At 51.7% G+C, this 26,043-nt stretch overlaps 1 protein-coding gene across 3 annotated transcripts; it reads right to left on the bottom strand.

The window, feature by feature from the left end:
• CDC45 (cell division cycle 45) lies at nucleotides 1–25,944 on the bottom strand. 3 transcript variants are annotated; one of them, XM_047759454.1, is made up of 19 exons: nucleotides 25,547–25,916; nucleotides 25,358–25,417; nucleotides 24,647–24,739; nucleotides 22,876–23,013; nucleotides 21,958–22,104; nucleotides 17,998–18,053; nucleotides 16,741–16,789; nucleotides 15,842–15,903; nucleotides 15,181–15,231; nucleotides 14,536–14,655; nucleotides 13,351–13,482; nucleotides 13,004–13,102; nucleotides 12,229–12,390; nucleotides 5,636–5,774; nucleotides 5,479–5,562; nucleotides 5,118–5,236; nucleotides 2,645–2,721; nucleotides 596–661; nucleotides 1–129 (listed from the first exon to the last, which is right to left on the bottom strand). In XM_047759454.1, exons 1-18 carry the CDS (start codon nucleotides 25,595–25,597, stop codon nucleotides 597–599), a joined length of 1,704 nt encoding a protein of 567 aa, XP_047615410.1. In that variant the 5' UTR covers nucleotides 25,598–25,916; the 3' UTR covers nucleotides 1–129; nucleotide 596. The 3 variants fall into 3 exon arrangements, with proteins under 3 accessions (XP_047615410.1, XP_047615412.1, XP_047615411.1); XM_047759456.1 differs by lacking the exon at nucleotides 13,004–13,102 and having other exon boundaries at nucleotides 25,547–25,944; XM_047759455.1 differs by lacking the exon at nucleotides 25,358–25,417.
• Between the last annotated feature and the right edge of the window lie 99 nt (nucleotides 25,945–26,043).

Genomic DNA, 26,043 nt, shown 5'->3' with positions numbered 1-26,043 from the left:
TCAAACCTAAAATCAGCATTTTATTCCATTAAAAACCAGTTCCTACATCTAGAACTATGCCTATAACTTAGAATCTAAATAAAAGCCAGCCAACATAAATAAGGAGGTCACTTCTGAAGAAATCAAACTCTGTGGAAGAAAAAAAAAAAGAAAAAATAAGTAAATTTCCAACAATTCCGATGGTTTCCCAGATTAACCAAACTAAATGCCCAGGTCTTCTCTCTGTTGTGTGGGTATCACAGGCTTGCACGTTGTAACTCTCTATTGAGTGGCTGCCACCAGCTCTGCCTTCTCAGAAGTGCATGAGAGCCTGGATAGACACCCCCGTGGGCTCCAGCCCCAGGGCCTGATGCTGGGGTGAGAACAGCAAGGTTCCAGGAGGCCCTGGAGACCCTCATTCCCAGCAGTGCCCAGCACCCTGTGGTCACAGGAGGGTAAATGTTGGCTCTTTCTTAAGGGATCCCAGGAGCTTAATGAAATTAGCTCCTTCAAAATGCTCCATTGTGGCTCTGACGCCAGCTCAGGGACAGATAGCCTTGGGAAAAAGGCACTGGCCCTGGTCTCCACAGAAGCCCTGCCTGCCCCCACGACTCACCCTAGGACAGGAGGGAAACGAGTGCATCCAGGAACTTGCTGCGGTCCTCGGCTTTCAGCTCAATCACTGCAGTAATGAAAGGAAAACATGGTTGGGATGGGAGGAGCAGGGACAGAGCAAGGGGAGAAGCCGTCAACTGTCAGGTTAACTCCCATATCCCCGCGGCCACAGCCCTCCACCACATTCCACAGCGCCTTTGCTCCCTGATGGCCTGGGGCCCATTTAACCCTCAGAAACGGTCAGCTACCTCATCGATGTGGTAGGGGCTGTGGCTGTGGGGAGGACCCAGGGGACAGTAACAGCCAACAGAGGGAACACATGATGTGACACTCTGAATACCACAGACCCAACAGAGGAGCCTCCCACCCTGCAGACACAAAGCCCTGCAACTGAGTGGTGGGAGAGGCCCTGGGGTCCGGCAGGAGGCCAATCTTCCTCCTGCGCTGGCCTGTCCCTCAGCCCCAGTGCTCTATTCTGTAGGAGGGGATGCAGTGTGGCCTGCCCCCTCTGTGGGCCATCAGGCTCGGACCAGCATGTGGGCCCTTATCAGGCAAAGCCAGGCTGGCCTGGTCCTGTGAGCTGTGCACCTCAGGTCACAGCTCCCACCATACCCTCTGCAAGTTGTCCGCCCAGGGGAAGCCCCGAGCTCCCCATGTGGAAGAGCTGGCATACCCTTCAGGCCAGCCAGCACCAACCTGTCCCATGTCTCAGGCATGAGACAGGAGTCAGGGGGGCTGCCCCTGGAGTGAACCCACCCAACACGGGGCCACAGCTGAGAGGACCTGGCAGGAGGATGCCTGCTCTGGACACCCGAGGCAATGGGCTGAAGGCTGGGGCTCTGACTGCAGTGACTGGTCCTCGCTGAGGATCAGGAGGTGGTGTCCCTTCTGAGAGATGGGTACCATGGATTGAAGTCCAACCTCCCAAATTTGCCATGTTGCACCCTGACCCCCGGCACTTCAGAATGTGAATATACCTGGAAATGGCCTTTTAAAAGGGGAATCAAGTTAAATGAGGTTATTAGGGTGGGACCTGATCTAATCTACTGTCCTTACAGGAAGGACAGGACACAGACACACAGGGGGAGAGCCGCATGAGGACACAGTCAAGGCAGCCGAACGCATGCCAAGGAGAGAGGCCTCAGGGGGAACCAGCCCTGCCACCTTGACCTGAAATGTCCAGCTCCACACAGTGAGACATTCATTTCTGTGGTTTAACCCCCACCAGTCTGTGGCACTTTGTCACAGCAGCCAATCTCACTAACACGGGGTTAAGTGCCAAACATCTGCTTTACTTTGAAATTTGTTGCAAGCATAAGAGGCAAACATGGCTTGGAGTTCCACTTGTGGTTCAGCGGGTTAAGAACCTGACATAGGGTCCATGAGGATGTGGGTTCAATCCCTGTCCACACTTACTGGGCTAAGTAAGGATCCAGTGTTGCCATGAGGTGTGGCATAGGTCCCAGACGTGGCTCGGATCTGGTGTTGCTGTGGCAATGGTATAGACCAGCATCTGCAGCTCCAATTCAACCCCCAGCCTGGGAACTTCCATATGCCACAGGTGTGGCCATAAAAAGAAAAAAAAAAAAAAAAAAAGGAGCAAACATGGCCAAATGTGAACCATGTTCACACTAGCATCTAGAGAAGGTGTGGGTGGAGTGGGGGTTGCTGGCAGCCTACAGGCAAGTCTCCGCAGAACCATCCTACAGCAGTCTCAGGCCACCATGGTGTGACCTGCACGGCTGCGGAGGTGGTGCCCTCGTTGCTGCAGGCCTTGCTGTCTCTGCATCCACAGAAGTGGCAGGTGACCCTGAGGAGTGAGGCTGGGCCCAGGAGGCCCTGTTGGCCAGTCCCCAGGCTCCTTGGTAAAGTGGGCTCAGGCTGGATTGTACAGAGCCAGGCCTGCCTGTCAGGGTCAAGGTGCAGGGCCTGGGCCTGCGGAGCTGCCAGAGCTGGTGTGGCGCCTAGGGGCTGCTGGCAGGGCAGCACCAGCACCTCCCTGGTTCCAAAGCCAGCACTGACCCTGAAGGACCTGGCAGTGGATACTTACCTGACAGATCAAAATGGTTGTGCATCGTCCGGGAGTTGGTGCTCTCTGCCGCCTTCTCAAACGCCCGGCCAAAAAAGCTGGGGACACACAGAGGCTCACTGGGGACTGTCCCTACTATGGACCCTCCCTGCCCAGGGACATGCCAGACTCGACCTAGGCTCCTCACCAGCCATCCCCCTGCCCTCTGAGGGCTCAGGCCACTGTCTGGACAGCCACCATCTCACAGCTGCTCCAACCCCTGCATCCCACCGAGCCCTTTCTGGCCCTCGGCATGAGCATCCCCCAGAGCCTCACACCCACTGCCCAATGCAGCTGCCTTCAGGCCGGCACCGTGCTGGCAGCTGGGGCAGTGAGAGGCAGAGGCTCGGTGGGAGCTATGAGGCGACGGGGATCTTAGTGGACTTGGGGGACTGAGAAGGTTTACAGGGTGTTGGGGGGATTAGGGGCACCTGATGTGGACTAGCCAGAGCTGCCAAGCGGGTGCAGTTCAGTGGAGACACGGGGAACATGGATCCAGCCCAGGTGCTCAGGGCTGCCGTGGAGTTAGAGAGTAGTGGAGAAGGGGCTCTGGGGGAGGACGGAGGACAGAGGAGAAGAGCCTCCATGGCAGCTCTCCCAGGAGACAGTGTGGCATAGAGCTAACCGCTGCCCAGCACAGCCACAGACGGGCAGCCTGAGTGAGGATGCAGGCGGCCATGATGCCACCTTGGGAACCCAGCCTAGGAGCCCCAGGTCAGCTGCTACCCCTGTGACTTTGACTCTGAGACCATGGCGAAGCCTTGGAAAGCATCCCAGCAGCATGGATGCACTTGTCTTAAAAGCCCACTGTCCCCCATTCACTGTTAAATGGGCTTTGCAGACACCAAAGGAGATCAAAGCTCACAGTAGTGGAGCTGGGCCTGGTCCAGATCCAGTGTCCTCCAGGCAGAGGCTAACAGGAGCTAACTGGAGAAACTGAGAGGAATGGGACATGGGGTGGTCCTCAGCCCCCACTCGGTGTCCAACCAAGGTCACCTTCTGGGATGTGCTGGTGAGGCCCAGGCCCAGGGTCCCGACTGCGCCAGGGAGGCAGACACCTGAGGACAGCGACAGGAAGTCTCTGGTAGTAGTCACCAAGTCCTCCAGCTGTGCAGAGCTTGGAGAGGCACTGGGGGGAATCAGGGTGCCCCTCACACTCTGCCTGAGGGCCAACACAGGTCTGGGGTGGGGGAAAGGGTCAGAAAGATGCAAGGAGACGTGGGAAAGGTTCTCAAGAGTGTGCGATGAGCCTGTGCAAGGAAAAGCCTGTGTCTGTGACAGAAAGCTAAACACAGTCTGGACAGCCAATGGGGATGACAGGGACTGTCCCCTCCACTCAGCAAGCCACCTGCTGTTAGAGTCCCCTCCATAAAGACATTCGTGAAAAAGTAAGAAAACAAAACCAAATGAAAAAGCCACTGAAGCCCAACTGGATTTCCTAGACTCTGAACAGAGAAAAGGCCAAGAAAAGAAGGGAGCCAGGGCCCTACGGCCGGCTGCTTCTACCCTGCAAGCGCTGTGCCAGGAGAGGCTGGCATCCCTAAACCTCAGAGGTACAAGTGATCTTGGCAGGTGGGCACTCCACACCACAGGGAGCCATCCTGTGTTTCAGCCTCGTAACTCAGCTTTCCATTGCAATTGGCACATGTCAACATTTGGGGTTCAGACTTCCGGGGGTGGGGTAGGGATGGGAGGCGCTGCCCGGCTCTCCTCTAAGGTCAGTGAAAGACCATTCATAAATATTTCCAAGATGATACCTAGCTGGTCTCAAGGTACCTTGGAGGTCAAGCCTAACTTCTGGGGTGGCTGACCCTTCGGGTTTTTTAGTGCAAACTCTTTGCTCCTCAAGAAAGTGTTCAGGCCCTAGGAGGGCAGGGGGTCCCACCCAGGCTGGAGAGCTGGGCACCCTGCCACCCATCCTGGGTGGGATGGCCCCTGGCCCTCCTGGGGTAGCTGGATGCCCTCGCCTGGAGGCTGGACACCCACACCACACCTGCATTCCCCTCCCCGTGCTGGGGTGGGGTTCCTAAGAGGCCTCAGGTCACTCACAGGAAAATGGGTTACCTGGAGCCCAGAGACAAGCCCTCATCTGTGAGCCCCAGTGCTGGTTTCCATCCTGTGCTTTCAAAATGAGGCCCCAAGGACTGGCTGCCAGGGCCTGGGACAGGCTTCGGGGGACTGGCAGGGCAGGTCACTGCCATCCTTGGGGTTTGCCTGCTGCTGAACCTCCCTGCACACCCCAGGCTGGACCTGGCAGCTCGCCCTCGGCCCCACTGAGCACACACTTCACACTGCCCTAACCTGCAGCCCACGTACGTAAAGCCCCCTTGTGTACATAAGCCCCCACCACCCCGCCTCGTGGTGGAAAAGGCCATCCATGGCCTGGCACTGAGGGCAAACACTGCCAACTAGCAGGATCCATGGACCAACACCTCTACAGGCCCCCAGGACTCACTTCTTTTTGTCCGAGCTGTCAGTCTCCGGCGGGATGCCCACCATGGTCACGGTGCCCTGCTCCACACTCAGCGGTGCGGCCATCACCAAGGGCAGCAGCTTGCAGCGCCGGTTCTTTGTCTGCAGAGGGAAAACACAGCTTGGTCACAGCCCGTGGGGCCAGCGCACTGCCTGGTGCCTGTGTGCCAACCTTCCTTCCCTGAGCTACTTCTGCTGAACACGAGCCCCAGCCCATGTGAGGCCTCTCCTCACAAGTGACCTGGTCGGTTAGCAGCAGCAGCACAAGGGTGGGTGGGAAGTGGAGGCCTTGGCTCAGCTGAGGAACACGGCTCAGGAAAGGGGATGCCCCGCCCACTCCTCACCCAGCACACGAAGGACTTGAGCAGGTGTCTGCTGAGCAGGCTCAGGGACGCTGGCTTGGAGAAGAGCATGACATCGGGAGTGCCCTGCAGAGGGGGGGCAGATGGTCAGGGGGCCACTGGCAGGCATGGTTGGCGCCGGTGCCTGCAGGGAGCTGACCTCCATGAGGGAGCAGTAGAGGAAGGGCCCTTGGGAAATGACGAGGTTGGTGCAGAGGCAGCTGGCGATGGTCTGCTGGGTGGCTCGCAGCTGCTGCTTGGCAAGCTCCAGGCCATGATACAGCTTGTCCAGGTTGCTCCTGAAACATGGCAGACACACAGCTTTAGCACAGGTCACAACTGGGTCAGGGGTCGGGGGAAAGAGCTCACTCCTCTCCCTCCCCAGCTGCCATCCTGGGAAAGGCAGGACTGAAAGCTGTAAAAGCCCAGAGCAGTGGCCGTGGGAGGTGGGCAGGGGGCTGGCATCAGAGAACTGGAGATGGAAAGCCAGCAGGTGCCCTGCCTGGCAGATGGATTTTTCCCTTCCCTGACACAAAGGAAGGCTCCCCTCTGTGGAGAAGTGAGGTCTGGGAGCATAGCCTAAGCTCCCAGCAGTTAAGGGTCCCCGAGTGTCATGATGGCTCCCCACTCACCAAGACGCAGGCTTCACCCAGAGACCCAGGGCTTGCTGGTCTTCCACAGCCCCTTTTTTTTTTTTTTTTGTCTTTTCTAGGGCCACACCCGCGGCAAATGGAGGTTCCCAGGCTAGGGGTCGAATTGGAGCTGTAGCTTCTGGCCTACACCAGAGCCACAACAACGCCAGATCCGAGCCATGTCTATGACCTACACCACAGCTCACGGCAACGCCGGATCCTCAACCCACTGAGCGAGGCCAGGGATTGGACCCGCAACCTCATGGTTCCTAGTCGGATTCGTTAACCACTACGCCACAACAGGAACTCCTTTTACCTTTTTAGGGCTGCACCTGTGGCACAGGAAAGTTCCCAGGCTAGGGATCTATTGGAACTGTAGCTGCCAGCCTACGCCATAGCCACAACAACACTGGGATGCTTAACCCACTGAGTGAGGCTAGGGATCAAACCTGCATCCCCACAGACACTAATGTTGGGTTCTTTTTTTTTGTCTTTTTTTTGCTATTTCTTGGGCTGCTCCCGCGGCATATGGAGGTTCCCAGGCTAGGGGTCCAATTGGAGCTGTAGCCACCGGCCTATGCCAGAGCCACAGCAACGCGGGATCCGAGCCGCGTCTGCAACCTACACCACAGCTCACGGCAATGCCGGATCGTTAACCCACTGAGCAAGGGCAGGGACCGAACCCGCAACCTCATGGTTCCTAGTCGGATTCGTTAACCACTGCACCACGACGGGAACTCCTAATGTTGGGTTCTTAACCTGCTGAGCCACAAGAGGACTCCCCACTGCCCCAGTCTTGAATGTGGAAGACCACCAGACATTTGAGAAATGCCTGTGGCCTTAAAAAGTGGCCCTAGAGGAAACAGATAATTTGGAGACCAAAAGAAAGCTTAAAATGAAGTCTAATTAGTATCTTCAGAGAGATTTGGGAAATACATTAATAAACTAAAAATAGGATGCTATGAGAAAGGAACAATCAGAAACTGAGATGTGTTTGTGGAAAGTAAGATGGTTGCAACAAATAAAAAATTCGCTTAAAGGCTAGAGGATAAAGTCAAGAAAATCTTCCTTGCTATAATAAGCATTCCGCCAGACTGAAAGGGCTCACCTAAAAACTCCATCTAGGAGCGTCCATCGTGGCGCAGCAGAAATGGATCCGACTAGGAACCATGAGGTTTCGGGTTCAATCCCTGGCCTCACTCAGCGGGTTAAAGATCTGGCATTGCCACGGGCTGTGGTGTAGTTTGCAGACTAGGCTCGGATCTGGTGTTGCTGTAGCTCTGATTCGACCCTTAGCCTGGGAACCACCATATGCTTCAGGTGCGGCCCTAAAACACAAATAAATAAAAACTCCATCTAATGCATGAAATGAGAGCCACTCCAGATACCACCAGAAATTCTGGAACACTGAGAATAAAAAAGATCCTGAAAGCTTCCGGTAGGGTGGGGGTGCATTTACAAAGAAACAGAACCAAAATGGCTCAGACTTCTCATTGGCGTCACTGGCAGCTGGGAGACAGAGAGCAAGGGAATCCAGGTTCAACAGGAAATTACTGCAACCCTGAATTCTGCACAAGCTAAATCAGCAATCAGACAAGGACAGGAAAGATGAAAGATACTGTCAGATGTGCAAGAGCTCAGAATGCTCATCAGAAATGTGCCCTTTCTTTAAAAGCTGCTTGAGAATCATGCTCTAGCAAAATGAGGGGATGAAAAAAAAACAGATGAAGATTCCAACCTGCTGGATCCACCCCAGGGGCAGTCTGGGCCAGCAGTGGTGGTGCCTTTGGCAGGCTTAGAGAGCCACAGGGCTGGGGAGCCAGAGGACAGAGCTCCTGGACAAAAGGGGTTCAGGGACTGCCCACTGGAAGGAGAGCTGGGATAACCGGATATGATAAAGGAGGCAATTAACAGCTCCAGGAAAAACAAAGAGCTGTGCCAGAAGGAAATATGATCATCACACATTAGTGACTCTGAAAAATTTTATTAGCACAACCAAGTAACACTATTGATCTTCCATCTTTTAGAATCAACCTATAGCCAAGGATGAGAAGACTCACATTCTGTCTTCTGCTGCATGATCAAGTGTTATCAACCTTGAACACCTGAAAGGATCTTCACATACGGGAAGTTTGAAGGTATGGGCAGGAGAAAACCAGGGGTGCAAACACCCTTTTCTTACAAACCAGGGAGAGGAGACACTGGTGAGAAAAGCGGCAAGTATGTTACTTACAAAGGAGCTAAAAATAGTAGCTCAACTATAGACAGGAGGGGAAAGAGCACAGAAGTGGGATAAATGATCTTTTGTCATAGCAGGAAGTCAGAGACAATGGCTAAGACAGTCTGTCAATTCTAGAAGAAGGGCAGCAGTAGTTGGCAGTACAGTCTTTTGATTTTCCCATATTTCTAGATAAAAACAGAGCAACTCCATTATAAAATCAAAGACCGGGGGCCCACATTACAACATAAGGGAGTGAGGCACACCACAGATCCCAGAATATAAGCAGGTGAGAAGAGAACCCCAGCCGGTGACAAGATGTGTACTGTCATCATCAGAGTGGGAAGGAACAGGGAGGCAGAGGGACCTAAGAAAGATGAAAACTCTAGGCAACTGAGAGGAGTTTTGCCCTATCCAAGAGCAGGTGAGTGTGAGGGCTGCAAAGACCAGGAGGTGGAGCAGGCAAGCTCCCGGAGGTCCACCTGATGGGCCAGAGTGCTGTGCCACCCTGGGCCCCTCACTGAGGAGAACCGACTGAGGGTGGGATCAAAACTGAGCATAAGAACAATTTGGAAAAGACAGGCAGAGGCTCTGATGAAACATACTGGAACTGTCATGGAGGTTCTAGCCAGGCAATTGGCAAGAAAATGAAGTAAAAGGCAGTTCGATCAGAAAAGAAGTAAAAGTATCTCTATTTGCAGTTGATGTGATGTTGTATACAGAAAATCCTAAGGAAGCCACCAAAAAAATGGTTAGAAATAATAAACAAGTTCTGCAAGGTTGCAGGACAAGATTAATATATAGAAACTGATTGTATTTCTGTGCAGTAGTAATGAGCAAACCAAAAGTGAAATCAAGTCCATAACAGCATCAAAATGAACAAAAAATTAGAAATAAATCTAATAAAAGTGTAGTTTATTCTCTGAAAACTACAAAATATTGTTGAAAGAAATTAAAGAGAATCTAAGTAAACTGAAAACCATTCCATGTTCAGGGATTAGAACACTTAATATTATTAAGATAGCAACACTCCCCAAATTGATCAATAGATTCCGTGCAATCTGACTTCTTTGCAGAAATTGACAAGCTGATCCTAAAATTCATGTGGAATTTCAAGGAACATGACAGCCAAAACCTGCCACAGAACTACAGTAATCAAAACAGTGTGGTACTGGCATACGGCCAAACATGTGGATGGATGGGAGAGGAGAATCCAGAAATAAATTCCCGCATTTATGGCTAACTGATTTTCAACATGTGTGCCCAATTAATTCAGTGGGGGAAAGAAGTCTTTTTAGCAAATGCTTTTATTTTTTTTTATTTTTTATTTTTTTGGCTTTTTTTTGCTATTTCTTTGGGCCGCTCCCGCAGCATATGGAGGTTCCCAGGCTGGGGGTCTAATCGGAGCTGTAGCCGCCAGCCTACGCCAGAGCCACAGCAACGCAGGATCCGAGCCGCGTCTGCAACCTACACCACAGCTCACGGCAACGCCGGATCGTTAACCCACTGAGCAAGGGCAGGGACCGAACCCGCAACCTCATGGTTCCTAGTCGGATTCGTTAACCACTGCACCATGACGGGAACTCCCGCAAATGCTTTTAGAACGGTTGGATGCCCACCTGCAAAAGAATTAAGCTGGATCCCCTCCTTATAGCAGACACAAAAATTAACCTCAAATGAGTCATACACCTAATGTAAAGGCTAAAATTACAAAACTCTTATAGAAAATATAGGTTTAAGTCTTCATCACTTTGGATGAGACACCAAAAGCACAAGAAACAAAAGAAAAAAACAGACACCTCAAACATATCAAAATTAAAAACTTTTGTGCTTCAAAGGACAAAATTAAAAAGGTAAAAAGAGAACCCACAGGATGGGAGAAAACATTAGCAAATATACATGTGTTGAGAGACTTATATTTCGATTATATAATACAATTCTTTTAACTCAATAATAAAAAGACAACCCAATTTAAAAACAAAGGACTTGAATACACATCTCTCCAAACAAGATACACAAATGACCAATAAGCAAATGAAAAGCTGCTCAACATCATTAACCACTGAGAAATGCAAATCAAAGCCACAGTGAGACCACTTCACACACCTAGGCCGGCCGCGCCCAGAAAGACAATGACAAGTGTTGCTGAGTATATGAAGAAACTCAAACTCCTATCTGCTGCATGTGGGGACATATTACAGGTGAAGTCTCGCTCTGGAAATAGTCTGGCAGTTACACAAAAGGTGAAACAGAATCACCACATGACCCAGCAATTCCACTCCCATGATATAACCAAGAGAAATGAAAACTTGTCCACACAAAACTCACATATGTGTTATAATGAGAGTATTTTCATTATAGTCAAAAGGTGGAACCTATCCAAATGTCCGTCGACTGATGAATGGTCCATCCCTAAAATACAATATTATTTTCAATAAAAAGGAAGGACATTCTGATGGGCTACAACATGGATGACCCTTGAGGACAGTATTCACAGTGAAGAAGGGTCACCTAGTGTCTGAATCCATGGATATGAAATGTCTGTAGACGACAGGTTTGGGGTGATAGGGTGATGGCAGATTTGGGAGGTAATGGCTGAGGAAAGAAGGCAGTGAAAATGTTCTAAAGTTAAATAGTGGTGATGTTTGCACAACCTTGTGAATATACTAAATGCCACTGAATTGCACATTTTCAATGAGTGAGTCATATGGCGTGTGAATTATAGCTCCGTAAAGCTGTTTGAAAAAAGTGAACAGATCAGGAAACCCCAGAAAGCAGGCCCTCCATTTTTAACATTGCACGGAAACTTTGTGAAGCTGGAAGAGCCGTGTGAACTGTGCCTCCTCCGGAAAAGTCAGGAAGACTAAATTCACAAAAATCTGAGCAACAGACAAGTACCACAGTCAAAGCCTCTTAAAGTTTGAAAAAGAAGAACAAAGACAATAGCCTCCTTCTTGACAATGAAAATTAACCAGAAATGCATGCCCCTAAAAGATCGAAACTGTAATGCTCTGTTTCAAAACAAGCTGAAAGACATTAAAAAAGTAATACAGGACATCTCAGGAAATGAGGTTGGAAAAAATTAGAAATAGCAGAAAAAGGGAGTTCCCGTCGTGGCGCAGTGGTTAACGAATCTGACTAGGAACCATGAGGTTGCGGGTTCGGTCCCTGCCCTTGCTCAGTGGGTTAACGATCCGGTGTTGCCGTGAGCTGTGGTGTAGGTTGCAGATGCGGCTCGGATCCCGCGTTGCTGTGGCTCTGGCATAGGCCAGAGGCTACAGCTCCGATTCGACCCCTAGCCTGGGAACCTCCATATGCCGTGGAAGCGGCCCAAAGAAATAGCAAAAAGACCAAAAAATAAAAAAAATTTAAAAAAATCATTTAAAAAAAGAAATAGCAGAAAAATAATTGAGAAATGAAGACTAAACTAGGAAGAAACACAGGAATGAAATAAAACCCCATAATGCCTGAAGAGGTATGGAAAGTGAGAAAGAAGAAAAATTTAAAAACCAAAAAGAAAAGAGAAGAAAAGGATTCAAGAGAAAGTGACACACAGAGTTCCCTGATGGCCCAGTGGTTAAGGATCCAGTGTTGTCACAGCTGTAGCTGTGGTTGTTGCTGTGGCCTGCGTTCCATCCCTGGCCTGGTAACTTCTGCATGGTGAGGGTGCAGCCAAAAACATTAAATCAAAAAAGAGAAAGTGATACATCCTCAACACAGGCAGGCCACATGTTTCATGCACCCCCCCATCTCTGCTGGACTGAGACCCCAACCCCTGCTTGAGCACTCACTGCAGAATGCAGTCACCCCCACACCCGGGGGCCCTGTGAACTGCCTCCCCTGTGTGAGGCCGAGGGCTGGAAGTGGCCAGCGGGGAAAGTGGCCCTCAGCCCTGAGCACTACCTGGAGAGACTGTCCAGAGCCTGGATGAAATTATCCGTCCCGGAGCCGTCCTTCTCGGGGCTCTCCATCAGCGCCATGGTGGCAAAGACCACATCACTGGCCAAGAACTTATGCTTGAAGCCAAAATGGATGCTGAAAGTCTGGATGCGCATGTCCTTCATGCTGCAAAAGGAGGAAGCGACACAGCTGTCATTCTGCATGTGCACAGGAGTGTCCTCGAATTGGGGTGAGCTCTCAGGCCGGCCAGGCCAGCACTAACACTCCCTCCCAGCCTCCATTGATGCTTGTAGCATGGCCATTCCAGTCAGAGAATGCAGGGGGTCAGGAGGCCTGACACCAGCCCTGAAACCGGGGCCCTGGGTGCCTGGTGCAAAGCTGACAGCTCGTCAGGCAGGGCAGCAGCTGACTGTGGGTGCGGGGGAGGGGGGTACATGTGGTTCTTTCCTGCACCCCAGGGCACCAGGGCAGCCTGGCCCAAGTCCTCCAGCAATACCAGAGGATCTCACCCGAGCCTGACCTCAGTGGACCCTTCCCAGGGTCCAGTGAGGAAAAGGCCGGGCTGACCTCAAAGGTCTGCACCTCCGCCCCGGGATTTAAGGATTCTAGACTTTTCAGGCACTTTATGAAGTCCTATTTCCAACCCAAGGAGAACTCAAAACTTTGGGGAAGGCTAGTCAGGTCATGCTTATCTGTGCATTCTCATTTTTTTTTTTTTATGTTATTTTCGGAATGTGGTTAAAGCTGAAGCCTTAACCAAGCTTCAATGCGTGTTTACCCAAACTTATTCGCAGACTCTTCAATCATCTCCCGCAAATTCTCCTTCAAGGAGATGTCCATGGACTGAAACTTCTGTTTCACCTGTTTCAGGGGGAGGCTGGAAAGAGGGAGCACTAGTCAAGGGAGGTACCTGGCTTCAAGCAGAAATCACGGGAACACCATGGGATGCAAAGAAGGGGCTCCTGGTGCGATGCCTCCACTGACACCCCAGTGTGGCCTTCAGACCAGATTCTGGGATTGAGTGAGGAGGAACTTAGCTGGATGTTACAACCCAGTTGGGTCCAAGGAGGGGCCCTTACCTGGGGGACTTCAGGCTAGGGCCTCGGAGCCTCAACGTTCACTCACCCCACGTCTGCAAGGAACTCCTGGAGCCGCTTCTGCCCGTGCAGGGACCAGAGCTTAAACCTGGCTGCGGTGTAGCACGTGTTACACAGGCTGTCATGCAGGGACCAGTGCTGGTAGAGTGCCAGGCGGAGGCTGGGCCCCTGGTCAAGGAGCTGTGGCTGCACAGTGATCTGACCACCCTGTGACCACCTCCTGCACAACCAGTTATCCTCTGAGACCTGAGCAATTCAACCTTGGCCGAATCCTGCACATATGGAAAGTCTATGAGGTGTGGCCAAGCACAATTATCCATGGGGCCCTGTGGCCACACAGGACTCAGAAGGCCCCACCGCATGCCACTAGCCCAGGCCTCTGTGGGACCCTATAGCCTCCTCCTCACCCCACATCTTACACGGGCTCTCCACTGGTCACGATTGCGGCTGTGATGGTCCTGACCCCTGCAGGCCTCCTCTCACCCACACCGAGAGTCTCTGGGCATGTGGTGGGCTCTGCCCTCAGGGCTGCCCCTCCTGATGTCTAGATCCTAGGGCCACTGTCCTCCCTGCCCACATCTAGGCATGCCCTGGTCCCTGGATGTCACATGTCAGGACCTGGCTGCCCCATACCTGGCACCTCCTCCTACACCTGTTGGGGGCACTACATCCCCCTCTCCCGACCTGTCCTAGCTCTTTCGTGGTCTCCAGCCATCCCAGAGCAGGCACAGGCTGGCCCCATTCCTGCCATCAATGCAGTGAGACCACTGCCATGGCTCACACCCACGCCTGCCACAGTCTGTCCCTTCATTTGGCATCCCAGGATAATCTAAGCACCAAGATCCAGCCCCCTCCTCAAGCTCACCTCAGGACCTTTGCATGACGATGGCCTAAGCTCTCCCTCCCCTGAGCATGGCTCAGCCTCTCCAAACCTTTCCTGAGCCTTGTGGCCCAATGGTCCACATTGCTCCCCAAGGCCTAACGTCTTTCTCCTGAAATGTGAGCTCTGTAGTCACACCTGCTTACAGTTTTCCCACCTGGCTTGACATGAGTGTGTGAACCTGCTAAACTACCTGAACCACTGGGGCCCCGTGTGCGTTCACCTGAGTGTGTGCAGCACCCAGCGTGCCCTGATATACGCAATGCTTCTGAACACAGCAAAGCTGCATGGCCAGGCCAGACAGGGACCAGGAGGCCTGAGCCACAAGGATACTCATACTCAAAAGAAATCCGCATGCAGTCAACGGAGAGCGCATGCTCCTCATCCTGGTGCCGATGGCTGTGCCGGGACACATGCCTCTGCAGGACACCCACGTCAGTCACGTACTTCATCCTGGGAGAGACCATGCAGCATGGGGCTGGGGATGTGAGCACCCACAGAGTGGGAGGGCTGCATGCTGGCCTCGCCAGCTGCCCCCTCACACTCTCCTCTGGGTGGTGGCTGCCAGCCTCACTCATTTGCCCTCCTGGGTGGGTGTCATGGGCAATGGGCAGACCCCATCCAGGGCCACTGAGCAGGACTGACAGCAGGGCCTCACCTGAGGGGCCACCAGGATGCTTTAGTGGGCAGGGCAGAGTGGGTGCAACAGGAATCGGGGGCTCATAGGCCTCTGCAAAGTTCAGGAACCCAGAGCAGGAGGAGGGACCCTGGGATAGGGGTATAGTCCCCACATGATGGCACCCAAGCAGCCAGAAGGAGGGATGCTGGCCTACTGCCCCAGGCATCTGCACTCTGAGGTAAGAGAGATGAGAGCACCAAAGCCTTCAGGGACATTGCCCCTCAGCCCCCACTGCAACTTCAGCTGCAGCCAGGCCATGCACAGGACCATCGCAGACAGTTCAGGGAGCACGTCCTTACTGGGTGATTTTGTCTTGCACCCACTGGTCCGTTAGTCCAACGATGGCCCACCTGGAATGAGATGAGATGGAGTCTTGAACAGGGCAGGTGGTACTGTGATCTGACCCAGACACTCTATCAGACCAGCAGTCTCACCCTTCGGAGCAGACAGGTGACCGGGCCCCCACTGGGTTGTCACCTCTGTGGACATGCTCAGTACCCAGGAGGGAGATCCCCTATGACAAGGGCAGCAGGCCCCCACACCTGCGTCCTGACTCGCCTGGCTGCAGGCCACCCTCGCTGGCACAGGGTGACGGCACCTTTGGGCCTTGGCGTGGCCAGTGCCAGGCGCTGTTCCAGTCCCCTGCCATTGTGGGGATCTGACTCAACACAGACTGTCACAGTCCCCACTGGAGGTGGTCAGGGCCAGGAACCTCACCAGACTGTCACCTTGCAGAGGAGAAAATTGGGACCCAGGGCAGAGGGCTGGGAGGGCCAGAACTACTGCCCCTGGCTCAGGCTCTGCAGGTTCAGTCCCCAGTCAACCCACCTTCAGACACCACAGTGCGCTGAGTGTGGCAGACTCAGAGGTGGGCCAATGGTCATCCCTACACCAGATTTCACCTGGTGTGGGAGGACAGGGCTATGCAGAGAAAGTTGTGCCCCGACTGGGGCCACGCACCACAGCATGTCGCTCAGGTCCTTAGACATCATCCACGCCAGGTCGAACATCACCATGGCCGACTGCAAGGAAGAGAAGCCTGAGGCCAAAGTGGCCGAGCTCATGGCAGGGCCAGACCCACACTCCCAGGCCCAGGTCCCTGTAAAGAGGTCTCCCGACAGGGCGGTCTATAAATGGAAGCATCCAGCTCCCTCTGAGATGGTCTGGGTTCCAGAAGGAGACCGGGAGATCAGCGTCCGACCAGGAGACCCTAAAGCCCTGTCTGCAGTGAGACACTGGCCTGACTTCAGCATCTCCAAGGAAACTGGTTTCCAAGAGAGCTTCCCAGCCATGCATCTGTTTCTACCCGTGAACCCACCTACAGCTCAGAATCCTCCCGCCAAGGGCAAACCAATCTCAAAAGGGGTTCTGAAGTACCTGCTCAGAGGCCAAGGCCCCAGGTGAAATTCTGAGACTAAATACAGGATTTTTACTAGAACCACTTTCTAGGTCCCCTTAAGGCCCTGAGCTCTGCTCAGCAGCACAAGAATCAACCCACTGGGTTTTCTGATGAAAATCCTAACATACAAATCAAGTTCCATCTTCTTGCACAGAAATCAGCGCAGACTCGTTCTGTTTTTTGATGATGAACAGAAAGAGTGGCTGCTGTTCCCTGAGCACCTCTGAGTGTGAGAGGCCATCCCAACAACTGCCTTTGAAGCGAGGCCTGCTATCTCCCTTTTTCCCAGGAGGAGAGGCTAAGAGCAGCTCCTCCCCCCAGGCCACAGGGTGGAAGCTGCAGGGCTTGGCTTCAAACCAGTCCTCTGGGGCTCTAAAACCTCTGCTGATTCCTCCTCCTCTTTTAGGACAGTGCCCCCTAGAGTCCGGACATGGCAGTGAATCCCGGGATCTGGACTTACTGACGTCCCGTGGTATTCGTACTGTTCATAGTCAAAAAGGATGTCTCTTCTGTAAAGACACAAAAGTAGGTCTTCAACAGGAAGCAGAATAGGAAAACAAACAGTGGGAAAAATGCTAGAACGGACGATACTCAAAGAAACCCAAACGAAATCATTTGTTTTCACTTATTGACTCTTCCAAGGACTGAAAGCGTACAACATTGGGAAGGGAGTGACCGGGGCACAAACCTTGTGCGGCTACCAAAGATGTAAAATGCCACAGTCCCAGATTCCACTCCCCACAAGAAGTTATGCCAAGACAGCAGTTCAAAGGGACAAGCCAGACAGGCCTCGCGGTGTGCAAGGTTGTTTGCTTCAGCCTGACAGTCACCACAGAATACTGAAAGCAACCTCCAGCTCACAAAGAAGGGGAAGGCCAGTTCGGCACCGTGCACTTTACAAAGGCCTGTGGAGATTTCCGAACTATGGTTCTATTATGTGGAAAAGTGCAAAATTAGGTGTGATGATGTAAAAGGTGCACAAGCACAGACAACCCGGGCAGATCAATCCAAAGCTGGAACCTCTTCCTATTAGTGAAAATGGATTATATTCAGTTTTCTTTCCTGCACTTCCCCAAATGATTTTACAACCAGCCTCCCCAAGTGGGGCTGACAGGGGCACGCCCTTAGATGGAGCAGCAGGGCAGGGGCTGGACACTCAGACACCCACGAGGCCTTCAAGGGATGCAATTAGCAGGGAATTCCCAGCAAGCGCACTGCTGCATGTTCACCTTGAGCTAGAGTATCCTCTCCAACATTTTCATTTAAAGCACTTGAGTTTTTTAACTTGCAATACGAAGAGGAACTATGGATAGCTTAGTTTTCTTTTCAATTTTTTTTTCTATGAGGAGTTTCATACAATTCCCATTTATTGAATTTGTAAAGAAAAAAGTATCTAGATTTAGAAAACTATTAAAACGAGGGACCAGGGCTGTCATCCCTAACAGATGGCAGGTGTTGGGAGATCTTGAGCCCAGCCCATCACTCATGGGACATGAGGGTGACATGGAGGGTCCCTGAGCTTTTCCCCAATGCAGGGGCCACATGCTCAGTCCTAGAGACACTGGCCCAAAGGCTCTAAACTCAACACATTATCCTAAAATGGAAAATAAAAAATGCACGAAGCCCCCAAGGAAAAGCCAGGCATATCAGTGATACTAACCCCACCCCCCACCCCCAGCTGTCCCGCAGGCAGGGCTGCTGCTGGAAAGACCCTCACCTGCGGGCCTCCCACTCTCTTCGTTGCCTCCTCTTCATGGTTCGCTCCACGATTTCCTGATATAGGACAAAGAGAACAAAAGGTGAGCCAAGGAGTTTGGCTGAGAAGGATCCAATATGGCAGAAGCCACTGAGGGTACAGCCTGCCCCTGGTGGGACGGCAGGGCCCCTCAGCCCCGTGGCCACTGTGGACGGGATTGGACGCTTCCCCAGCATCTGCTTAGGTGATACCCCAGGTCCACTGTCCTAGTACCATGTGAGCCACAAAAAGCCCACAGCTGCCACGTCCCCGCTTTCCCACCATGTTAGAAAGAACTCACAGGGAGTTCCTGTCGTGGCTCAGCGGTAATGAACCTGACCAGGATCCATGAGGATGTGGGTTTGATCCCTGGCCTTGCTCAGTGGGTTAAGGATCTGGTGTTGCCATGAGCTGCAGTGTAGGTCACAGATGCAGCGGAGCTGCATTGCTGTGTCTGTGGCTGTGGCTGGCAGCTACAGCTCCAATTCGACCCCTAGCCTGGGAACCTCCATATACTGCAGATGCAGCCCTAAAAAGCAAAAAAAAAAAAAAAAAAAGAGAGCGCTCCTATTTCTCACATCCTAACCCCACTGTTTCCAGCAACTATTCTAATTTTACAGGCACAACCTCTTTCTCTTCCCACAACAAAGGCACAGGTGGGGGCGCAGTTTTAAAATCTGTAGTCTCTAGACTTCTGCTTGTAGAAGGATAGGTAGATGTATTTGTCTCTATTCATACACTAAATGTACCTAGAAATCCTGGTAGTGCATATTTAAAAAAAGAAAAGAGTCTGAAAGGTGAAGAGGAAGGCTGACCAGCCAAGGGTCCCAGGACCTGGGAATGTCACAGTAGGGAGTTCCCAGAGTTTTCCTTTTTGTTCATACATTCCAGAGAAGCTGGCCACACAGAAACACCGATAGAAGAAAAAATCCCTAACAAAAGCCAAAGAACCAGGAAGGACCGGCCTTGAAAGAGAAAACTTTTAGAGGATAACTGCTCAACTCCAACTGCACCACCACCAAGAAACACCATGGTCCCACCCCATCCACCACAGCAAAGGCCCAGTGCCCCTCCCTACCCCCCACCAGGGTGGGGTCAGAGGGCAGGTATGGCGCCCAGTGCTAAGAAGGAGCCACGCTCCTCAGGGAGAAACTGGGTCATCACAGATTGCTGGTCAGAAGGTAACATGGTACAGACACTCTGGGAAAGTTTGGCAGCTTCTTAAAAAACTGAACATATTAACTACTACAGAAGCCAACAAATGCACTCTTAGTCATCCATTCCAGGGAAATGAAGATTCATGTTCAGACACAAACCTGCACACAAATGTTTATAGCAGCTCTCTTCACAATAGCCGGAAATGAGATAGCCCAGATGCCCGTCAGGGAGTATATGGCTAAACAAACCGAGGTGGGTCCACACCATGGCACAAACTCAGAAACAAAAGGGAAGCAACTTGGAATTCCCGTCATAGCTCAGTGGTTAGCGAACCTGACTAGTATCCATAAGGATTTGGGCTTGATCCCTGGACCTGCTCAGTGGGTTAAGGATCCAGTGTTGCTGTGAGTTGTAGTGTAGGTCGCAGACACGGCTCAGATCCGGTGTCACTGTGGCTCTGGTGTAGGCTGGCGGCTACAGCTCCGATTGGACCCCTAGCCTGGGAACCTCCATATGCTGCACATGAGGCCTTAGAAAAGACAAAAAAAAAAAAAAAAAGGCAAGAAGGTGTTCTTGTTGTGGTGCAGCGGAAACGAATCCGACTAGGAACCATGAGGTTGTGGGTTCGATCCCTGGCCTCGCTCAGTGGGTTAAGGATCCAGTGTTGCTGTGGTATAGGTCTCAGACTTGGCTTGGATCTGGTGTTGCTGTGGCTGTGGTTTAGGCCGGGAGCTGCAGCTCTAATTCAATCCCTAGCCTGGGAACCTCCATATGCTTCAGGTGTCCCCCTCCAAGAGGTCCTGAGGGACCTTTTGGAAGGTGATGGAACTCTTCTGTTCTCCGTCAAGACATGACTTTACACACTGTCAAATCTCATCAGATTAGACCTAGAGAAATTTATTGTGTAGAAGTTAAATGTCAGTAAAGCTGATTAACAAAACCCCCAGGGTCCAAGGATTCTTTGACCCTCCCCAGAGCGCACAGTAGGGTCCTGTCCCCTTCCCTCGTGGCTGTGGGACACTGTGGGACCCCAAGCCTGGGCAGGAGGGCTCACACAGCTCACTAGCAAAAAACCAAACAAGTAAAAAAAATGGGCAGAAGACTAAAATAGACATTTCTCCAAAGAAGACAGACAGATGACCAACAAGCACATGAAAAAATGTTCAACATCACTAATTATTAGAGAAATGCAAATGCAAATCAAAGCTACTTCACTCCAGTGAGAATGGCCATCATCAAAAAGTCTATAAATAACAAATGCTGGAGAGGGTGTGGAGAAGAGGGAACTCTCCTGCACTGTTGGTGGGAATGTAAATTAGTACAACCACTATGGAAAACAGTACTGAAGTCCCTTAAAAAACTAAAAATAAAATTCCCGCGGTGGTACAGTGTGTTAAGAATCCGACTGCTCAGGTTGCTGCAGAGGTGTGGTTTGATCCCTGGCCTGGCCAAAAAAACTAAAAATAAAGCTACCATATGATCCAGCAATATCACTCCTGGGCATTTACCTAAGAAAAGATACATGCATTCCTGTATTCACTGCAGCACTATTCACAATACCTAAGACATGGAAGCAACCTAAATGTCCATCAACAGAGGAATGAATAAAGAATATGTCGTGTATTTATGCAATGGGATACTACTCAGCCACAGAAATAATGCAATTTACAGCAACACCGTGGACCTAGAGATCACCATACAGGTGAGATAAGCCAGACAGAGAAAGACAGAAATCATATACCACTTATATGTGGAATCTGCACAAAACAAATGAACAGAGAAAATAAACACAAACTCATGGATACAGAGATCTGCTACTGGGGCAGGGGGTGGGGGGGGCAGGGACGAGGGTGAAGGGAACCGGGATCTACCATATGGTGGTGGCTGGTACTAGACTTGGGGTGGTGAGCACTTTGCAGTGTGTGCAGATGTTGGACTATAATGCTGTACCCCTGAAGCTTGTAGTAAAAAGAAAGAGCTCTTAGAAATCAAAGATCAGAAGATAAAGACAGAACTTGGCTGGAAAATAGAACAAAGAGGTAAAGAGCCAGGCAAGAGGAAAGAAATCTGAGTGGGTCTGAGAAGTCTTGCTCAGAGGACCCGACACTCTAGAAAGAGCAGGCGAGCCGAGGAAGCAGGACGCCCCCAAGTGGACAGTGTCCAGACGTCCCAGACATGGCCCTGTGAGGCCAAGGATGAGGGGAAGACCCTGAACATCCCAGAGGCAAATCAGTCCGCACAGCAAGGACCCAGAGCCAGAGGCATCCACTTCTTCACAACACTGAGCACTAGAATAATCTCAGCCTTCCCGCTGTAGCAACGACCAGTAATCCTACATCTCGCAGAAGTGCACAGGCCCCAGGCCCACTGGGTGCAAACCACTGGTATCTATCCACAAAATACTTCCCCTGGGGTGATGGTCTAGAACTGCAGCTCCTCCACAGTGAGCACACAATGGAGGGACTGGGGAAGAGAAGGGCCGCTTGTGCTGCTTACTGTTTCTTCGTGCAGCTTTAGAAAGTGTTTGCTACCTAGGTGGTGAGCTGAGCAGTACCAAGTTTCATTTCATCAGCCGGGATTCTATGGCACAGACAGGGATACCGAAGCTCAGAGAAAGTCAGAAACCTGCCCAAGGCCGCACAGCCAGGGGAGAGGAGAGGCCTGAGTCAGCAGCCGTGCCTGCTGCCCCCCAGCTCTGCCAAGGCCTTTGGCTCCGGGCTGCTCTCTGACCTCAGGAGCGACCCCCGAGTTCCTCAAGATCATGGTGAGAGGCCCTGAACCCACCTCCTCTAACCGTGTGCGCTTCTCAGAAGGCTCTGACCCCTCATCGCTTTCGTTTCCTGAATGTTCTTCATCTTCCTCTTCATCCCTAAAGAGGTCGTCATAGGCAGGAACTTCCAGGTCGTCATCTTGTTTAATAAGCAGTTTGATCTAAGAGTCAAACAAAAAGCAATAAACCTCCTCTCTCCTTGACCAAAAACTATCCATCGTGTTTATCTCTTGCAAAATCTTATTTCATGACTGGCCTGCATAGCAGAGCCCCATGTGAGAACTCAGACTCTTAGGCGTTTTCTCATCTTCATTTCTGCTCAGTGAGGCACTGGGATCTGTGTGCCACATGGTGCGCAGAGGTACAGGCATAGTCCCTTAAGTCTGGGAAAAAGGTCCCTCTCAGGCCACACACACAGCCACCAAAGTGAACGCCTTGCAACTTGGCCTCGGACAGAGGACACGGAGACTGTGGAGACTCAGAGAAGGGCTAGGTGGCTGCTCTGCTCAGGCTCCAGGAGCAAGTGAGTCAGAGCCAAGCCAGGCTCACCATGGCCTCTCACAACTGGTCCCTATACCGCCCTGGAAGAGTAGGGCACGTCCCTGCCCCATTTAGGGGCATCTCTGAGGTCCCCTGATATTCACTAAGGTTGGGTTGGCCTGAACTGGGAGCAAAGACTCAGAGTAGGGTTCTGGTCCCTACACCTCCCAGGTCGAGCAAGTTCCATACATGCACTTTGAGCACTTCCAGGGTATGTGCCGTGTTTCTCATCCAGGATGGACAAGACCGGGTTCTCATCTTCAGGCTGCTCCAGCTCCTACTGGAGAGGTGGCCATGCGCCTTGCCAAGAACACCAGATGCAGTGCTGCCCATGCACAAAAAGGGAACAGACAGATGGACAGGAGAACTCAGGGCCCCAAAGGCCTGCTTACCTGGGTATCATTGTACACGTTCACAACATTGACTGGCCTGTGAGTGTCACACACGAAAAATATGGTATCTTCATCGGGTTGAAGTATATCCAATAGGTCCACGTTAGCGCCACAGTTTATGAGGATGAAGTAATGGAACTGGAAAAAGAAGAGGGGCGCCATGAGTGAGCAAGCGCCTGGAGGAGCCTGTCTGTCTGCAGCATGAGGCCTGAGCCCTACTGAATGGCACCCAGCCTCTGCCAGCTGGCGAGGCCCCGATGACGAGGGGTCCATTGTGGCTGAGGCTGGCCTGTGCCAAGTGTTTAACAGCTCTGTGTGCTATTTCATTTCCACGACACTGTAAGGGGAGTCCTATGGTGTCCCTGCTTCAGTGAGGAGCAGACAGAGGCTGAGCATGCTTGAGACTCACACACGGGGTGTAGAAGCTGAGGTGGACAGACCAAGAGGTCATATGTGTAACCGGGCCTCTCCTGACCTGACACTCTACTGTGATGAACTGCTTCTCCAAGCTAATTGTGTTGTATAGGCTTAAATTGCTAGCAATCCTTGCATAGCCCACAATTAACAAGCACCTAAATATTAAGCTAAGCCTTTTATCACATCCTGTCACTATAAAAAGTCCTTTCCTTGTAATGCTGAGTTGGTAGAGTTCCCTCCTGTGATGATAGGCGCTCCAGGTGAGGATGTATCTTGGCCAGAAACTCCAGTGACCCTCATGCACACTCCAGCCCCTCCTTGGGCCGGGGGGCGGGGGGGGGGTGCTATGAGGTCGGAGATGTGCCTGCTCTCATCATGGCCCCATGCAGAGGCGGGAGGATTCCCAGCCTTTACTGCTTACACTGCAAGGGAAAAGGTATGTTCCTAGATTTCCACCTGGAAAGTGGGATACATCTTCTTAGAAAGATAAACGTAAAACAGTACTCTAGTCTAAAATAATTTTTTTTTTGTTTTTTGTCTTTTTTAGGGCCATACTTGTGGTGGATGGAATTTCCCAGGCTAGAGTTTGAATCAGAGCTGCAGCTTCTGACCTATGCCACAGACACACCAGATCTGAGCTGCATCTGCAACCTATACCACAGCTCACAGCAACACCAGATTTTTAACCCACTGAGCAGGGCCAGGGATCAAACCTGAGTTCTCATAGATACTAGTCAGATTCATTACCACTGAGCCACAATGGGAACTCCCTAATCTAAAATAATTTTAACTAGGCCTTATCAAATCAACCTGCCAAATTCCAAGCACCTTACAATGAAATGTGTCTTCTAATCAAAGTTAGAAGCCCTCCACATTCATTATCTCTTTTTCGTTGTTGACTTTGTCTCCACAATTTGAGGATAAGTCAAGTCACCCAGACATATAGCTCACTTTTCCATAGGGCCTAATCAAATTTCTAGTAAAAATATACGCAACACATCAGAGAAATAGAATGCTCAGTGCTAAGAAGTTGTAGTTGAGTTTTAAAAAGCCTACCACTCTCTCTCTCTCTCTTTTTTTTTTTTTTTTTGCTTTTTAGGGCCATTCCTGCGGCATATGGAGGTTGCTGGGCTAGGGGTTGAATGAAAGCTACGGCTGCCAGCCTACACCACAGCCACAGCAATGCCGGATCCAAGCCATGTCTGTGACCTACACCACAGCTCACGGCAACACCAGATCCTTAACCCACTGAGCTAGGCCAGGGATCGAACCCACATCCTCGGGTTTGTTAACTGCTGAACCACGAAGGGAACTCCCTAAAAAAGCCTACTATTCTCAAATGCATCTCTCATACCTGCTCTTTATGCTCAAGAAATGCAGTTTCAAGTTCTTGCCACCCAGAAACTGGAACCAGCGTATATGGCACGTGGTCACACTGGAACAGGGCCTGGAGAAAGAGTATTTTCAAAACCTATTAGGATGTCTGCACTTGAAATGCATTTAAAAAAAAAGAGTTGAAAGATAAAAACACCTGATAAAGTAAGGTTAGTAAGATGTTGATGAAGGGCACACAAATGTTCACTGTATATTCTGTCAACTTCGCTGAAAACCACTAAAGGAAAACACGGTTGGAAAGCTGACCTAGGTTTTCTGAGCGGTTCCTGACCCAAGGGCCTAATCGAAGTTCATGGAAACACTACACTTTGTGCAGCGACCTTTTCTAACAAGAATCGTCATCTCCGGGACTGCTTATGACACCAGGGTGCCCGCAGCCCTCTGCCTCAAACCCCACAGAAAGAAGCCGCTACGGGTCTCAGGTCTCCCCGATGCAGCCTAGGTTACTGCAGACACACTAACTAGTCTCCTTGCCTTCTGCTTAGTTCTCCTCTAACCCACCCAACACTGTCCCGCCAGGGAAGAGCTCTCGCCCAGGAGGGGGTCCTTGCCCCGCCCCGCCCCTTGCCCTGTTCCCCCCCTCCCCTTGCCCTGTCCCTCCCCTTCCTTGCCCTGTCCCTCCCCTCCCTTGCCCTGTCCCCCGCCCGCCGGCCAGGTCTGCAGCCCTCACCTGAAGGATCTTGCAAGCGCACAGAGCGTCCACGTCCGAGGCCACGAAGAGAAGGACCCTCTACCGGGGGGGGGGGGGGAGCGAGTTTGCCGAGCGCGTATACCCGAATCCCGGCCCCTCCCGCCCCCCACGGCCGCGCCCCCTCAGCCCTTCCCCGACAAGGCCTCGGGGGCCCAAGGCAGGGATCACCTGGCTCTGGACCACCTCGTAGAATTCCTTGCGGAAATCGGACACGAACATGGCCACGGCGGCGGGATAGCCCGAACGCGCGCGGGGACCGAGAGCCCGGAAACCGTCAAGACTCCCGCCAAATCAGGGCTCTTTCGATTGGCCCAGGGACAAACCAGCGGCCCTCCGCTCCCAGACTTTTCTCCTTTCTGATTGGCCTGTTTGGGGGGCGGGCACTAGCGCTCCGCCGTTCACGGCTGGAAGACTTCGGCCTGCCCCCCAAGGGGCATCTGCCACAGGCTGGACGCACTGGCGGTTGCGCAAGTTAACGCTGACTCCGTTTAACTGGAAACCCGACGCTCGGTGTTTATCTTTACTTTGGGAAGAAAAGCCTACTGCCCCTCACTGAGACCTCTAGAAAAAAGAAACCTTCCCTCTGCAAATTAAATTCGTGTGTACATCAAAGAGTGCTTCCGTTTAGGATTTCAATTGGCTCTCGGCCTGGTTCGAGGGCGGAA

Source organism: Phacochoerus africanus, chromosome 15 (assembly GCF_016906955.1).
Source record: "Phacochoerus africanus isolate WHEZ1 chromosome 15, ROS_Pafr_v1, whole genome shotgun sequence".
Classification (NCBI taxonomy): domain Eukaryota; kingdom Metazoa; phylum Chordata; class Mammalia; order Artiodactyla; family Suidae; genus Phacochoerus; species Phacochoerus africanus.
Note: the sequence above shows the minus strand (reverse complement) of the source record. Positions and strands in the feature narration are given on the sequence as shown.